Genomic DNA, 18641 nt, shown 5'->3' on the forward strand with positions numbered 1-18641 from the left:
TTCACCAACACTAGCCACATATGTTCTTTGTCTACGAGCACAGATCGTGGTGGTCATACATTTCAGCACAGTACTTATTCTCTTCTCTTATGTAAGATTTTGTAAAAGTTTTAAGTTCTTCTGTCTAATAGACAGATACCGCGTTGGCTATACGAATGCTATTCGTTTGCTATTGCAAGCAGTTGGCTATCTTAAAACATTCATTTTTCTGGAATATATAATTTGTGTTCATTCACATGTAGCATACCATACAATGATACATGTCTATATAGAAATCTATGCCTATCATTTAGTTAAGTGTCGTTTTTTCGAAATGCTTTAAAAGCAGTTGTATGCGCCTACAAAATGACATGCTTGTGTATATTTATAGTCAATATGAAAGGGAGGGTTGTTTTCAGCTGCGTTTTAGGCTCTGCTCCTAACCCACATCTGGGAAATGTTTGCACAGTGGCTTATAGTATAGTCTCTAATGAGAAGATCTTTCAAAAGACAGCAGGACACTGAATCTTCGCCTGTGGCCCAAGCCTGAACATATTTGGCATTTGTTTATGGGACTGATCTCCTTTTTTTTCTCCAATTGTCTATAGTAACGCAACACTTATGCACCCACTTTTGGGTATCTTAAAATATAAAAAATTATTATCAGTCATATACCTAATATGGATAGCACAAGTTCTACCGTATAAAAAAACAGAAAGAGGTGATAGAAGACAATGAATCATATCTATGTTTAGGACTAGAGGTTCTTCATGGTCAATATAGTGAAGTGTATCAGAAGGATAAATCGAAGGCATGGAACAGACTTAGTAAATTTCGGTCCACAATGAAGAAGCTAAGTGATCCAGACAGTGTGGGGTTCACGTGATGGGGTAACCGTGCAATGCAGTAGTCCATGAAAAACCTAACACAAGTATGTACAGAAGATACATTATAAATTGAAGAAAAGATAAAACATTTTTCTGGATTCGAGCTTTAGGCATTACATTTGAAGTTTTATGCAAATTGTTGCAGTATTGTGTTGAAACTCTATGGAACCATTTTGTTAAGGAAATATTATTTTCATTGGAAAATGCTGTTTGATGTAAGCCTCACATATTCGAGAGTGGTAGATTCCCTTTGAAAGCACACTTTGTTAGCAGTATTTCACCCACTAAACTATTTATGTGCATATATCTCTTTTGAAGGTAAGTCTAGCAATATCTTTATTATACCAGTCCCTTCGTCTGTTTCAGAAAAATCAGTGTTGGAATTTATAAGCAAATGAGGCTGAAAAACTATTTGTAGATATGAAGCCTCCGGCACTCCAGCTCTATTCTGTGAACAGCACTTCTGCCTCTTGATTGAATGATGACTTTTATTGTCTGAAGTCATACAGCATAAAGGCTATCTGTCAAGCAGGAGGAGGTGAGGAATAGAGGGGGAGTGACAGAGGCTTCTAATCTACCAATAGTTCTTTAGCCTCAATTGCATATCCATTTAAACACTGATTTCTCAGAAGTGGAAGAATGGATTAGCCATATAAAAGTATTCCTGGACTTTGAAAGATCTACATGTGCATATAAATAAATTTGGAGGTGAGATAATTTTAAGACAGGAAAATGCAAGTTTTTCATAGATGAGGACAAGAACTTCTAATGCAACATATCTACTTTTCCAGACATTGGCCCTAGCAATGCCTCAAAATAACTTGTCATTTCTGTGAGCTTTGCATCTATCTGGTCTATGTGCATACTTTTATTGTTGTTGTTATTGATCTATATAGCACCATTCATTCCATGGTGCTGTACATGAGAAGAGGTTACATCCAAATACAAATATCAATTACAGTATCAAACTAACAATGATGGACTGATACAGAAGGAAGAGGACCCTGGCCTTGCGGGCTTACATTCTACAGGATTATGGGGGAGGAGAGAGCAGGTTGGGGGTTGCAGTAGCTCCGATGGTGTTGAGTTGGCAGCGTGGTCATTACAGGTTGTAGGCTTTTTTGAAGAGATGGGTTTTCAGGTTCCGTCTGAAGGATCCAGATGTGGTGGATATAATCGGACGTGTTGGCACACAGAATTCCAGAGGATGGGGGATAGTCGGGAGAAATCTTGCAGGCGATTGGGTGAGGAGCGAATAAGTGTGGAGGAGAGTAGGAGGTCTTGGGAGGACCAAAGATAATGCGAGGGAAGATATTGGGAGATTAGTTCAGAAATATACAGAGGAGAAAGGTTATGGATGGTTTTGTAGGTCAGTGTTAGTAGTTTAAACTGGATACGCTGGGAAATTGGGAGCCAGAGAAGGGATTTGCTAAGAGGGGAATTATGAGTGTAGCAAGGCGAAAGATTAATTAGCCAGGCAGCAGAGTTAAGGACGGACTGGAGAGGTGCAAAAATGTTAGAAGGTAGGTCACAGAGGAGGATGTTGCAGTAGAATCATAGAATGGTAGAGTTGGAAGGGACCTCCTGGGTCATCTGGTCCAACCCCCTGCTCAAAGCAGGATTCACTAAATCATCCCAGACTGATGTCTGTCCAGCCTCTGTTTGAAAACTGCCATGGAAGGAGAACTCACCACCTCTCGTGTCAGCCTGTTCCACTCGTTGATCACCCTAACTGTCAAAAAGTTTTTTTTCTAATATCTTATTCAGTTTCTAATTCAGTTTTAATATCTAATCCCATTCAGTTTCATCCCATTGCTTCTAGTCTTTCCTTGTGCAAATGAGAATAAAGATGATCCTTCTATAATGTGACAGCCCTTGAGATATTTGTAGACAGCTATTAAGTCTCCTCTCAGTCTTCTTTTTTGCAAGCTAAACATTCCCAAATCCTGTAACCGTTCCTCATAGGACATGGTTTGCAGACCGGTCACCATTCTGGTCGCTTTCTCTGAACTTGCTCCAGTTGTTGATGTCTTTTTTAAAATGCGGTGCCCAAAACTGGACACAGTATTCCAGATGAGGTCTGACCAAAGAGGAGTAGAAGGCAATAATGACTTTGCATGATCTAGACTGTATACTTCTGTTAATACATCCCAGAATTGCATTTGTCTTTTTTTGCTGCTGCATCACAATGTTGACTCATGTTCAGTTTATGATCTATTAGTATACACAAGTCTTTTTCACATGTGCTGTTGCTTAGCCCTATTCCTCCCATTCTGTATATGCTTTTTTCATTTTTATTGCCCAGATGTAGTACTTTGCATTTTTCCTTGTTAACCCCTTCATGACCCAGCCTATTTTGACCTTAAAGACCTTGCCGTTTTTTGCAATTCTGACCAGTGTCCCTTTATGAGGTAATAACTCAGGAACGCTTCAACGGATCCTAGCGGTTCTGAGATTGTTTTTTCGTGACATATTGGGCTTCATGTTAGTGGTAAATTTAGGTCAATAAATTCTGCGTTTATTTGTGATAAAAACGGAAATTTGGCGAAAATTTTGAAAATTTCGCAATTTTCACATTTTGAATTTTTATTCTGTTAAACCAGAGAGATATGTGACACAAAATAGTTAATAAATAACATTTCCCACATGTTTACTTTACATCAGCACAATTTTGGAAACAAAATTTTTTTTTGTTAGGAAGTTATAAGGGTTAAAATTTGACCAGCGATTTGTCATTTTTACAACGAAATTTACAAAACCATTTTTTTTAGGGACCACCTCACATTTGAAGTCAGTTTGAGGGGTCTATATGGCTGAAAATACCCAAAAGTGACACCATTCTAAAAACTGCACCCCTCAAGGTACTCAAAACCACATTCAAGAAGATTATTAACCCTTCAGGTGCTTCACAGCAGCAGAAGCAACATGGAAGGAAAAAATGAACATTTAACTTTTTAGTCACAAAAATTATCTTTTAGTAACAATTTTTTTATTTTCCCAATGGTAAAAGGAGAAACTGAACCACGAAAGTTGTTGTCCAATTTGTCCTGAGTACGCTGATACCTCATATGTGGGGGTAAACCACTGTTTGGGCGCACGGCAGGGCTTGGAAGGGAAGGAGCGCCATTTGACTTTTTGAATTAAAAATTGGCTCCACTCTTTAGCGGACACCATGTCACGTTTGGAGAGCCCCCGTGTGCCTAAAAATTGGAGCTCCCCCACAAGTGACCCCATTTTGGAAACTAGACGCCCCAAGGAACTTATCTAGATGCATAGTGAGCACTTTGAACCCCCAGGTGCTTCACAAATTGATCCGTAAAAATGAAAAAGTACTTTTTTTTCACAAAAAAATTCTTTTAGCCTAAATTTTTTCATTTTCACATGGGCAACAGGATAAAATGGATCCTAAAATGTGTTGGGAAATTTCTCCAGAGTACACCAATACCTCACATGTGGGGGTAAACCACTGTTTGGGCACATGGTAAGGCTCGGAAGGGAAGGAGCGCCATTTGACTTTTTGAATGAAAAATTATTTCCATCGTTAGCGGACACCATGTCGCGTTTGGATAGCTCCTGTGTGCCTAAACATTGGCGCTCCCCCACAAGTGACCCCATTTTGGAAACTAGACCCCCCAAGGAACTTATTTAGATGCCTAGTGAGCACTTTAAACCCTCAGGTGCTTCACAAATTGATCTGTAAAAATGAAAAAGTACTTTTTTTTCACAAAAAAATTCTTTTCGCCTCAATTTTTTCATTTTCACATGGGCAGTAGGATAAAATGGATCATAAAATTTGTTGGGCAATTTCTCCCGAGTACGTCGATACCTCATATGTGGGGGTAAACCACTGTTTGGGCACATGGTAAGGCTCGGAAGGGAAGGCGCGCCATTTGACTTTTTGAATGGAAAATTAGCTCCAATTGTTAGCGGACACCATGTCGCGTTTGGAGAGCCCCTGTGTGCCTAAACATTGGAGCTCCCCCACAAGTGACCCCATTTTGGAAACTAAACCCCCCAAGGAACTTATCTAGATGCATATTGAGCACTTTAAACCCCCAGGTGCTTCACAGAAGTTTATAACGCAGAGCCATGAAAATAAAAAATAAATTTTCTTTCCTCAAAAATGATTTTTTAGCCTGGAATTTCCTATTTTGCCAAGGATAATAGGAGAAATTGGACCACAAATATTGTTGTCCTGTTTGTCCTGAGTACGCTGATACCCCATATGTGGGGGTAAACCACTGTTTGGGCGCACGGCAGGGCTCGGAAGGGATGGCACGCCATTTGGCTTTTTAAATGGAAAATTAGCTCCAATCATTAGCGGACACCATGTCACGTTTGGAGAGCCCCTGTGTGCCTAAACATTGGAGATCCCCCAGAAATGACCCCATTTTGGAAACTAGACCCCCAAAGGAACTAATCTAGATGTGTGGTGAGGACTTTGAACCCCCAAGTGCTTCACAGAAGTTTATAACGCAGAGCCATGAAAATAAAAAATAAAAAATATTTTCTCAAAAATGATCTTTTAGCCTGCAATTTTTTATTTTCCCAAGGGTAACAGGAGAAATTTGACCCCAAAAGTTGTTGTCCAGTTTCTCCTGAGTACGCTGATACCCCATATGTGGGGGTAAATGACTGTTTGGGCACATGCCGGGGCTCGGAAGTGAAGTAGTGACGTTTTGAAATGCAGACTTTGATGGAATGCTCTGTGGGCGTCACGTTGCGTTTGCAGAGCCCCTGATGTGGCTTAACAGTAGAAACCCCCCACAAGTGACCTCATTTTGGAAACTAGACCCCCAAAGGAACTTATCTAGATGTGTGGTGAGCACTTTGAACCCCCAAGTGCTTCATAGAAGTTTATAATGCAGAGCCGTGAAAATAATAAATACGTTTTCTTTCCTCAAAAATAATTATTTAGCCCAGAATTTTTTATTTTCCCAAGAGTTACAGAAGAAATTTTTTTAGATTCACAAGGGTAACAGGAGAAATTGGACCCCAGTAATTGTTGCGCAGTTTGTCCTGAGTATGCTGGTACCCCATATGTGGGGGTAAACCACTGTTTGGGCACACGTCAGGGCTCGGAAGTGAGGGAGCACCATTTGACTTTTTGAATACGAGATTGGCTGGAATCAATGGTGGCGCCATGTTGCGTTTGGAGACCCCTGATGTGCCTAAACAGTGGTAACCCCTCAATTCTAACTCCAACACTAACCCCAACACACCCCTAACCCTAATCCCAACTGTAGCCATAACCCTAATCACAACCCTAACCCCAACACACCCGTAACCCTAATCCCAACCCTAACCCCAACACACCCCTAACCACAACCCTAATTCCAACCCTAACCCTAAGGCTATGTGCCCACGTTGCGGATTCGTGTGAGATATTTCCGCACCATTTTTGAAAAATCCGCGGGTAAAAGGCACTGCGTTTTACCTGCGGATTTTCCGCGGATTTCCAGTGTTTTTTGTGCGGATTTCACCTGCGGATTCCTATTGAGGAACAGGTGTAAAACGCTGCGGAATCCGCACAAAGAATTGACATGCTGTGGAAAACACAACGCAGCGTTTCCGCGCGGTATTTTCCGCACCATGGGCACAGCGGATTTGGTTTTCCATAGGTTTACATGGTACTGTAAACCTGATGGAACACTGCTGCGAATCCGCAGCGGCCAATCCGCTGCAGATCCGCAGCCAAATCCGCACCGTGTGCACATAGCCTAATTCTAAAGGTATGTGCACACGCTGCGGAAAACGCTGCGGATCCGCAGCAGTTTCCCATGAGTTTACAGTTCAATGTAATCCTACGGGAAACAAAAATCGCTGTACACATGCTGCGGAAAAACTGCACGGAAACGCAGCGGTTTACATTTCGCAGCATGTCACTTCTTTGTGCGGATTCCGCAGTGGTTTTACAACTGCTCCAATAGAAAATCGCAGTTGTAAAACCGCAGTGAAATGCGCAGAAAAAAACGCGGTAAATCCGCCATAAATCCGCAGCGGTTTAGCACTGTGGATTTATCAAATCCGCAGCGGAAAAATCCGCAGAGGACCAGAATACGTGTGCACATACCGAAACCCTAACCCTAACCCTACCCCTAACCCTACCCCTAGCCCTAACCCTACCCCTAACCCTAACCCTAACCCTACCCCTAACCCTACCCCTAACCCTACCCCTAACCCTATTCTAACATTAGTGGAAAAAAAAAAAATTCTTTATTTTTTTATTGTCCCTACCTATGGGGGTGACAAAGGGGGGGGGGGGGGGTCATTTATTATTTTTTTTTTATTTTGATCACTGAGATATAATCTATCTCAGTGATCAAAATGCACTTTGGAACGAATCTGCCAGCCGGCAGATTCGGCGGGCGCACTGCGCATGCGCCCGCCATTTTGGAAGATGGCGGCGCCCAGGGAGAAGACGGACGGGACCCCGGCTGGATCGGTAAGTATGATGGGGTGGGGGGGGACCACGGGGGGGGGGATTGGAGCACGGGGGGGGGGAATCGGAGCGCGGGAGGGGTGGAACGGAGCACGGGGGGCGTGGAACGGAGCACGGGGGGGCTGGAACGGAGCACGGGGGGTGGAACGGAGCACCGGGGGGGGTGGATCGGAGTGCAGGAGGGGGGGTGATTGGAGCACGGGGGGGTGATTGGAGCACGGGGGTGAGCGGACAAGAGCACGGGGGGAGCGGAGCACAGGACGGAGGGGAGCGGGGCAGTGTACCGGACAGATCGGGGGGCTGGGGGGGCGATCGGTGGGGTGGGGTGGGGGCACATTAGTATTTCCAGCCATGGCCGATGATATTTCAGCATCGGCCATGGCTGGATTGTAATATTTCACCAGTTATAATAGGTGAAATATTACAAATCGCTCTGATTGGCAGTTTCACTTTCAACAGCCAATCAGAGCGATCGTAGCCACGAGGGGGTGAAGCCACCCCCCCGGGCTAAACTACCACTCCCCCTGTCCCTGCAGATCGGGTGAAATGGGAGTTAACCCTTTCACCCGGCCTGCAGGGACGCGATCTTTCCATGACGCCACATAGGCGTCATAGGTCGGATTGGCACCGACTTTCATGACGCCTACGTGGCGTCATGGGTTGGGAAGGGGTTAAAAACCATTCTGTTAGTTGCTGCCCACTGCTCCAGTTTATTTACATCTTTTTGAATCCTCTCTCTCTTCTCTAGTATTAGCTATCCCTTCTAGCTTTGTGTCATCAGCAAATTTAATCAGTGTACCCTCAATTCCTTCATCTAAATCATTGATAAAGATGTTGAGCAATACAGGGCCCAGGACAGAACCCTGTGGTACCCCACTTGAGACATTCTTCCAACTTGATGTGCAGCCATTTATGACAACTATTTGGGTCCGATCACCAAGCCAGTTATGAATCCACCTAATAGTTTCCTTGTTCATTCCATACTTAGTCATTTTTTCAATAAGGATGGTGTGAGATACTTTGTCTAATGCTTTGCTGAAGTCAAGATATACTATATCTACAGCATTTCCCTGATCCACCCAGTCAGTAATTCTGTCATAGAAGGAAATTAAGTTAGTCTGACATGACTTATTAGTTACAAACCCATGCTGACTCTGGTTAATCACTTCATTCTTATCCAGGTACTTACATACATGTTGTTTAATAATTTGTTCAAAGATTCTTCCTGGTATGGAAGTAAGATTCACCGGCCTATAGTTCCCTGGGTTCACCTTCTTCCCCTTTTTGAAGATAGGAACAACATTTGCTCTTCTCCAGTCTTCTGGGACTTCTCCTGTTCTCCAAGAATTTTCAAAGATTATGGAGAGTGGTTCAAATATTTCTTCTGCTATCTCCTTCAGTACTCTGGGGTGTATTTCATCTGGACCTGGAGACTTGAATTAATTCATGTTACCTAAGTGTTTCCTCAATATCTTTTTGTTTATATATATCCTGGATTCTTCTATTCCATTAATAGGATAGTGAAGATCAGTTGATGTTACATTTCCTTTCTGAGAGAAAACAGATGCAAAATAGGAATTTAAAAGTTCAGCCTTCTCAACATCCTTTCTTACCATTTCATCATTTTCATCCTGTAAAAATCATATAGCATCTTTGACTTTTCTTTTACTTTTGACATGTCCCCAAAATCCTTTTTTATTGCTTTTGACATCCCTTGCAAGCCTTAATTCATTGTCAGCTTTAGATAATCTGATTCGTGCCCTGCAGGTTCTGCAGACAGCATTATATTCTTCATTAGATATGCCTCCCTCTTTCCATTTGATAAACATTTCTTTCTTCCTTTTTAGCATGTGTTTAAGTTCTGTGTTCTTCCATCCTGGTTTTTCTTAAATGCTTTGTATTCTTCCCTCTTTTTGGAATTGTTAACGATTATGCTTTGAGAATCTCATTTTTCAAGATTTCCCAACCTTCTGGAAATTTTTGTCCTTGAGGATATCTAGCCATTGGATCCCTCCGATTCTCTTTCTGAGTCCCTTAAAATCTGCCTTTCTGAAATCTAACCTTGAATTCTGAGTCTTCACAGGTCTTCCTCCTCTAGTTATCCAAAATTCTAAAATAGCATGGTCGCTACCTCCTAGGGTCCCAGCCACTCTTACCTCCTCAACCATTTCCTCCCTGTTTATAAGGATTAGATCCAAGGTAGCAGATCCCCTTGTTTTCTCCCCTACCTTTTGGAAGATAAAGTTGTCAGCAAGAGAGGATAAGAATTTGCTTGACCTGTTAGTTTTTCCTGAGAGAGATTCCTAACAAATGTCTGGATAGTTGAAATCTCCCATGACCAGTATGTCATATTTTTTGAGAACTTGGCCATTTGATGCATAAAGAGTTCATCCATATCTTCAGCTTGCACAGGCGGCCTGTAGTAAATGCCTACAATGGTGTCTATTCCGTTGTTCTGTCCTTGTATTCTTACCCAAACAGTTTCCACAGAACTCCCAGTCTCTGAAGCTTCAATCTCTGTGCAGATATACGCTTTTCTAACATACAATGCAACACCTTCTCCTCGTTTATCAAGTCTGTTTCTTGCAAATAAGTTGTATCTTTCTAGCCTTGTATTCCAATCATGTTTATCATCCCACCAAGTTTCAGTGATTCCAATGACCTCCTATTTCTTCTCCTGTGTTAGTAGTTCCAATTCTCCTTGTTTGTTGCCCATGCCCATGTGATTGGTTTCTCTTCCTCCAATATTTTTATTATTTAGATTTTTTTTTTGTCTTTGTTCTTCCTTTCCACTTCTAATAGCAAAGTTCTCAATAGTATTTGTCAGGTGTATGGCTTTTTCTGGCCTTTTGCTTCCCTTCCCACTTTGTTCTAATGTAAAGCTTTCCTGATGAGTGTAGCAAGGCAATACATGTTTTCCAGTCTTCGTAAGGTGCACCCCATCTCTAGCAAGCAGTCCATCATATAGGTAATTCACTCCGTGATCCAGAAATCCAAATCCTTGCTGATAGCACCATTGATGCAGCCAGTTGTTCATCTGCAGAATTTTATTCCACCTCCTTGTTCCATGGCCATCCACTGGGAGGATGAAAGAGAAGACTACCTACGCTCCCAGTTCTTTCAATTTCTTACCTAAGTTTTCAAAGTCATTGCAGTAGTCGAGGTGGGAGATGATTAGCGCATGCACAAGCATTTTGGTAGATTGAGGGTTGAGGAAAGGACAGATTCTGGAAGTATTTTTGAGCTGGAGGTGGCGAGAGCTGGGATGTGCAGTTTGAACGACCGGACAGGGCAGAGTCAAGGGTTACTCCAAGACAGTGGATTTCCCGGATAAGGGAAAGTGTGATGCAGTTATTGTGATAAATCAGGTAGAGAAGATATGCAAGATGGAGGAAAGATATAATTAGTTCAGATTTTTCCACATTGAGCTTGAGGAAGAAGGAGGATATGGATGACAGACATTCTGGGATTCTGGACAGCAGAGAGGTGACATCTGGGCCAGAGAGGTAGATCTGAGTGTCATCAGCATATATATGGTACTGGAAGCCATAGGACTTTAGGAGTTGTCACAGGTCAAGGGTATGGATTAAGAAAAGGGGTCCTAGAACAGAGCCTTGAGGGACATCAAGAGAGAGATGGCGAGATGAAGAGGTAGTATGGGAGTAGAAAACGCTAAATGTGCGGTTGGTAAGGTATGAGAAGATCCAGGATAGGGTAAGGTCTTTGACACCAAAGGAAGAGAGGATCTGTAGTAGGAGGCAGTGGTCAACTGTGTTGAAGACAGAGGACTGGTCAAGAAGGAGGAATACAGAGAATTGTCTGTTAGCTTTGGCTGTAAGTAAGTTGTTAGTTAGATGCAAAGTGAGAGGAAAGTTCAGCGTGGACATGCTGTTCAAGGAGTATGGAAGCAGACATATGGGCGATAGCTTGACATAGCCCTCGGGTCAAGGCATAGCTTTTTTAGGATAGGTGTGATTGTGGCATGTTTTAAAACAGAGGGGAAGGTACCAGATGTTAGTGATAGGGTGAAGAGATGGGTTAGGGATTGGATAAGTGGGGTGGGGAGGTTGGGGAGGAGGTGGGATGGGATAGGGTCAAGTGTAGAAGTGATTTTGGAGAGGGAAAGTTATGGGGTTTGGGCATTGGTCTGGTATACAAAGGGGTTGTGGTGGTCGGACAATAAAGACTTGCCTTGTTTAGTCAATCTTGTTCTTGAAGTGCGTGGCAAAGTTCTCGGCAGAAATTAGGGAAGTTGGAGGAGTCAGTGGTGGGAGGAGGGAGTTAAAAGTGTGGAATAAGTAAGATATTAGGGGTGTACAGTAGGCCTGTTTAGCAGAGGTGAGAGCTGATTGGAATGCGAGAGTTGCTTGTTTGAATGTGGTGAAATCATCTTGCAAATGCGTTTTCTTCCAACGCTGCTCAGCAATTCTGGATACTTGCCGAAGATTTTTAGTGATGTTATTGTGCCATACTAGCTGAATGTGCTCGTGTTTATAAAATCAAGAGTTTTTTTTGTTAAATCAACTGCTATATGAAATGGTTACTTACTGCTTCTGTGGTTATGGAGTTTAAAAACCATGGAAAACATTTAGTATTCTCTGTATATCTACAAAAAGAGTAGTAGTAGTAGACACTACAACCACTCCAAGAGAATGCGTTTAGTTAATGTATACAAACCTACAGACTCCTATAGGTTGATGTTTGGTACTTCATAGTAGCAAGTACTTTGGGGAGTTGATTTTGTAGGACTGGCATATTGGTGACATTGAATTTTTCTTAAATTCAAACTAATAACATATTTTTTCCTTTTTCAGGAATTCAAAGTGAAGCATGACCGATCCCTCACACCTCCACAAACAGAGTGCTCTAGATATTGATGAAAATCAAGGAGATGATGTCTCGGCACATAATGACAGTTTTCCTCTGTCTTCCTTGGCCAACTTGTTTGAAAATGAAGAGGGCGCAGTACCCACAGAGGTGAATCGGATTCCACAGCCTTCTGGAGATGGCAAGCAAAACCTCAGGATTAGATTTCAAGGTGCTTTTAAAAAAGGTATTTCAACTCCAATGGATCTATTGGAATCCACCATTTATGAATCGTCTGTGGTACCAGCCCCAAAGAAAGCGCCCATGGACTCTTTGTTTGATTATGGGACTTATCATCATCATCCTACAGAAAACAGGCGCAGACGAAAGAAGATACTTGCAGAGTAAGTAATGATATCTTACTTTTGATGCTGTTTGTGACTTTTCTTGTGTTCACTGTTTTGTGAGAAGACTATTAAGTATGAATTTTAGCTTACTTTTCAGCCAGACTATGCGAGTACTGTCTGATTTTTATGCACTGGTGTCCTTTGAAAAAACGGTAATTCATGTGCTGCATACAGCAGTGGTGGGTGGTCCTGTGGCCCATTTTGAAGGGAGGCCTGTTTTTCAAGGTCCTGCAATATGTAATGCAAAAACACAAAATGAAACGAATGCAAGTTTATTTACAAAAATCATTTACGCAGAGTAATTCAAGTAAAATCATTCATTTTTTTACAATCCGGGCACTTTCCTTGATTTTCGAGCTGCAATATCACTAATGATGTCACTAAAGTCCAATTCACGCAGTATATCTGACCTTGTCAACCCTTGAAGTCCTGAAAGGGCGTTAAAGATTAAAATATGTCCATATGTATGTATATTGTAGAAATTTGGGCTGTCTATATCAAAGACTGCTGCTGGGCTCTATATGTCAAAGGCTTCTGCTGGGCTGTATATGTATGAGAGGCTTCTGCTGGGCTTTATATATGAGGGGCTTCTGCTGAGCTGTATGTATATGAGGGGCTTCTGCTGGGCTGTATATATATGAGGGGCTTCTGCTGAGCTGTGTATATATATATATATATATATATATAGGGCTGCTGATGGGCTGTATATATCAGAGGCTGTTTACCTGTATATATCAAAGGCTGTTGCTGTGCTAGCTGTATATGTATGAGGGGCTTCTGATGGGCTGTATATGTACTGTATGAGAGGCTTCTGCAGGGCTGTATATATATGAGGGGCTTCTGCTGGGCTGTATATGTATGAGAGGCTTCTGCTGGGCTGTATATCTATATATGAGAGGATTCTCCTGGGCTGTATATGTATGAGAGGCTTCTGCTGGGCTGTATATCTATATAGGAGAGGATTGTCCTGGGCTGTATATGTATGAGAGGCTTCTGCTGGGCTGTATATATATGAGGGGCTTCTGCTGGGCTCTATATGTCAGAGGCTTCTTCTGGACTCTATATGTCAGAGGCTTCTGCTGGGCTGTATATGTATGAGAGGCTTCTGATGGGCTGTATATGTATGAGAGGCTTCTGCTGGGCTGTATATATATATATATATATATATATATATATAATATATATATGAGGGGCTTCTGCTGGGCTGTATACATATGAGAGGCTTCAGCTGGGCTGTATATGTGTGAGAAGCTTCTGCTGGGCTGTATATATATATGAGGGGCTTCTGCTGGGCTCTATATGTCAGAGGCTTCTGCTGGGCTCTATATGTCAGAGGCTTCTGCTGGTCTGTATATGTATGAGAGGCTTCTGCTGGGCTGTATATGTATGAGAGGCTTCTGCTGGGCTGTATATGTATGAGGGGTTTCTGCTGGGCTGTATATGTATGAGAGGCTTCTGCTGGGCTCTATATGTCAGAGGCTTCTGCTGGGCTTTATATGTATGAGAGGCTTCTGCTGGGCTGTATATGTATGAGGGGCTTCTGCTGGGCTCTATATGTCAGAGGCTTCTGCTGGGCTCTATATGTATGAGAGGCTTCTGCTGGGCTGTATATGTATGAGAGGCTTCTGCTAGGCTGTATATATATGTGAGGCTTCTGCTGGGCTGTATATGTATGAGGGGCTTCTGCTGGGCTCTATATGTCAGAGGCTTCTGCTGGGCTCTATATGTATGAGAGGCTTCTGCTGGGCTGTATATGTATGAGAGGCATCTGCTGGGCTGTATATGTATGAGAGGCTTCTGCTGGGCTGTATATATATGAGGGGCTTCTGCTGGGCTGTATATGTCAGAGGCTTCTGCTGGGCTCTATATGTATGAGAGGCATCTGCTGGGCTGTATATGTATGAGAGGCTTCTGCTGGGCTGTATATGTATGAGAGGCTTCTGGTGGGCTGTATATATATGAGGGGCTTTGTCATGATTCCAATGGCAGGGAATCACAAAAGGACAAGCACCAACGAGCTCTAGGGTGATGGAAACTGAGCTGACCGCGACCCTAAACCTGAACACACAAATAACAATAGCCAGGGAACGTGCCTACGTTGATCCTAGACGTCTCGCACCAGCCGAAGATCTAACTTCCCCTATTAGAAGAAACACAGACCTCTCTTGCCTCCAGAGAAATACCCCACAGAAATAGCAGCCCCCCACATATAATGACGGTGAAATGAGAGGAAGGCACATACACAGTATGAAATCAGATTCAGCAAAATGAGGCCCGCTAAAACTAGATAGCAGAGGATACAAAAGTAAACTGCGCGGTCAGCAAAAAACCCTTCAAAAAACCATCCTGTAATTACTTGAACTCATGTTCCAACTCATGGAACATGAGGAGCAATAACAGCCCGCTAGAGCAACCAGCAGCAAAGAAACAATTATATGCAAGCTGGACAAGACAAAAATAAATCAAAACGTGGAACAAGAAAATCAAAAACTTAGCTTGTCCTGAAGATTACTGAAGCCAGAAGCTGAGGTAACAAAACACTCTGATAACCTTGATAGCCGGCAGGGAAATGACAAGAAAGCCCGGTTAAATAGGAAACTCCCAAATCCTAATAGAACAGGTGGACACCAGAGACAGCAGAACACAAATCACCCAGTACCATCAGTAACCACCAGAGGGAGCCCAAAAACAGAACTCACAACAGGGCTTCTGCTGGTCTGTATACATATGAGAGGCTTCAGCTGGGCTGTATATGTATGAGAAGCTTCTGCTGGGCTGTATATATATATGAGGGGCTTCTGCTGGGCTCTATATGTCAGAGGCTTCTGCTGGGCTCTATATGTCAGAGGCTTCTGCTGGTCTGTATATGTATGAGAGGCTTCTGCTGGGCTGTATATGTATGAGAGGCTTCTGCTGGGCTGTATATGTATGAGAGGCTTCTGCTGGGCTCTATATGTCAGAGGCTTCTGCTGGGCTTTATATGTATGAGAGGCTTCTGTTGGGCTTTATATGTATGAGAGGCTTCTGCTGGGCTGTATATATATGAGGGGCTTCTGCTGGGCTGTATATGTCAGAGGCTTCTGCTGGGCTCTATATGTATGAGAGGCTTCTGCTGGGCTGTATATGTATGAGAGGCTTCTGCTGGGCTGTATATATATGAGGGGCTTCTGCTGGGCTCTATATGTCAGAGGCTTCTGCTGGGCTCTATATGTATGAGAGGCTTCTGCTGGGCTGTATATGTATGAGAGGCTTCTGCTAGGCTGTATATATATGTGAGGCTTCTGCTGGGCTGTATATGTATGAGGGGCTTCTGCTGGGCTCTATATGTCAGAGGCTTCTGCTGGGCTCTATATGTATGAGAGGCTTCTGCTGGGCTGTATATGTATGAGAGGCTTCTGCTAGGCTGTATATATATGTGAGGCTTCTGCTGGGCTGTATATATATATGAGGGGCTTCTGCTGGGCTGTATATGTCAGAGGCTTCTGCTGGGCTCTATATGTATGAGAGGCTTCTGCTGGGCTGTATATGTATGAGAGGCTTCTGCTGGGCTGTATATATATGAGGGGCTTCTGCTGGGCTGTATATGTCAGAGGCTTCTGCTGGGCTCTATATGTATGAGAGGCATCTGCTGGGCTGTATATGTATGAGAGGCTTCTGCTGGGCTGTATATGTTTGAGAGGCTTCTGGTGGGCTGTATATATATGAGGGGCTTCTGCTGGGCTGTATATGTATGAGAGGCTTCCGCTGGGCTGTACTGTATATGTATGATAAGCTTCTGCTGGGCTGTATATATATGAGGGGCTTCTGCTGGGCTCTATATGTCAGGCTTCTGCTGGGCTGTATATGTATGAGAGGCTTCTGCTGGGCTGTATATGTACGAGAGGCTTCTGCTGGGCTGTATATATATGAGGGGCTTCTGCTGGGCTGTACATATGAGGGGCTTCTGCTGAGCTGTATATATATGAGGGGCTTCTTCTGAGCTGTATATATATATGAGGGGCTGCTGCTGGGCTGTATATATTAGAAGCTGCTGTTGGGCTGTATCTATATGAGGGGCTGCTGTATATATCAGAGGCTGTTTACCTGTATATATCAGAGGCTGTTGCTGTGCTGGCTGTATATGTATGAGAGGCTTCTGCTGGTCTGTATATGTATGAGAGGCTTCTGCTGGGCTGTATATATATGAGGGGCTTCTTCTGAGCTGTATATATATATGAGGGGCTGCTGCTGGGCTGTATATATTAGAAGCTGCTGCTGGGCTGTATATATATATATGAGGGGCTGCTGCCGGGCTGTATATATCAGAGGCTGTTGCGGTGCTGGCTGTATATAGAATAGAGACTGAGGGGCTGTATAAAGTGTATACACAGCACTATACTGTAAACAGGTCCACACTATATACATACAGTATACACAGACACACTGTAATGCAGGATATAGTGTGGACCTGTATATACTGTATGGTACTATGTAGGACCGGAGCTGCAAGAAAGATACACAGACACACACACAGACAGACACACAGACACACAGACACATAGACAGAGATCATACTCGCCCACCGCGACACTGTGAAGACTGAACCACTTCACTTCTGGATCTTCAGTGACTGAAGATCCAGAGAGAAGTCCCGCCGCGCTCCGCGGTGGAGAAGCCTCTTCTCACGCCGACATTGTGGCTCCACCTCCTTCCTCGAAGGTAGCTGAACAAACTCTCATCTGATCTAATCCGAGGGAGCGATCATATAGCTGAATAGGTAGCGGCTAGAAGCTTCTGTTGGGATTGGAGAAGGCTGCCGCATGCCATAAGCTAAGCAGTACTTACAGGGAGGGTACTAAGGAAGTCTGGCTAGGCTAGCCAGGTCAGTGGATGCTGACGCAGGTCAGGTGCCATGACTCTGCCGCTCTGCACCAGCCACTGAGATGTAGGACCGTAGCCAGGTCCCTACACTTTCAATAGTTTCTCTTTTGTTAAATATTTCTTATCATTAGAAACCGTTCACAGCAAAGAGACGTGTATTTTACATGTTTTGAGATATTTATCCCTATATTGGTGGGAGGCCCCGCTTGGTGGGTGGCCCAGGGCCCGGGCCCTTTGGGCCCACTCCTAAATCCGGGCCTGGCATACAGTGAAAGCACAGAGTGACAGGTTAGAATAGATACGCCACCCTAGGACCATCCAGAACTGAGAAATGATATTTCATAGGTTTTGAAATTTTGCAAAGCACCTATTTGATGCTCTCCTCATGTTTTTCCACCTAAAAAAAATTCCCTGTGGCGAAGAGGCTGGATTATGGCACTGTGAACCAGGCTGTATGGGCAGTGTGCACTAGGCTGTTAAGGCACTGTGCACCAGGCTGTAATGACCGTATAAACCAGGCTGTTTATTGCACCAGGCTCTGAACGCAGAATGGCTGTGCAAAACATGATCTGGTGTTTATACAGGCTGGGTCATGTGGTGCGCCTGCCAATCACAGCAATGCCAACACTTGGCATAGCTGTGATGGGGCCGGAAGTGCCCATAGCCTTAAAGCTTATTGATTGGCTGTGCTACTTTATTCAGCTGGCGACCCCGAACAGTAACATGGACTTCCGTTTAGAAGTGTGTTTGGGATTCGGCACCGGACACCCAGTGTCCAGTACGAATCTCAATCTTTACCATTCTGGTTCGTTTATTCCTATTGGGGATTTATTTAGTGTCAGACCAACCTTTAGGTATACATGGATGGATTATAATTAATATTGCAAAGAGTGTGTCTGAAGTGGAATTATTTTTAGTACACCTTATTAATGGAGCTTGGATTAGAAAACATTTCAGGCATTCATTGTGCTTTCCCACACATATCTGTTGTATTCTCCCTTTCGAAAAGCAGTGGAGTGTGAGTTATTATAAGTGGCCTGTAGGAAATAGCTTTAACTGCTTATGCCTTCATTTCATATTGATTTATGTGCGTTTATATAGTGTAATCCCTAGGCTTCTCTCTACTGAACTCTTCCAGTACAGAAAATGTTAATGTTTTCACAATCAATTTTTTAAATGGGTTATTATGAAGTCTTCCTGCCATAAGCTCTTTCCATGGAAAATACGGTGCTGTTTTCGAGACCTGCACTTTACCGTATG

General features: G+C 43.3%; 1 protein-coding gene across 1 annotated transcript in view; it reads left to right on the top strand.

Moving 5' to 3' along the window:
* The window catches only part of TRPV4 (transient receptor potential cation channel subfamily V member 4), a 191240-nt gene that overhangs the window by 25367 nt on the left and 147232 nt on the right, over positions 1-18641 (top strand). Inside the window, exon 2 of the mRNA XM_069759365.1 lies at positions 12123-12518. Within this exon, the coding sequence (XP_069615466.1) occupies positions 12139-12518 (380 nt within the window). The 5' untranslated portion in view covers positions 12123-12138. The remainder of the gene's footprint in view (positions 1-12122; positions 12519-18641) is intronic.

Source organism: Ranitomeya imitator, chromosome 1, assembly GCF_032444005.1.
Source record: "Ranitomeya imitator isolate aRanImi1 chromosome 1, aRanImi1.pri, whole genome shotgun sequence".
NCBI classification, from domain to species: Eukaryota; Metazoa; Chordata; class Amphibia; order Anura; family Dendrobatidae; genus Ranitomeya; species Ranitomeya imitator.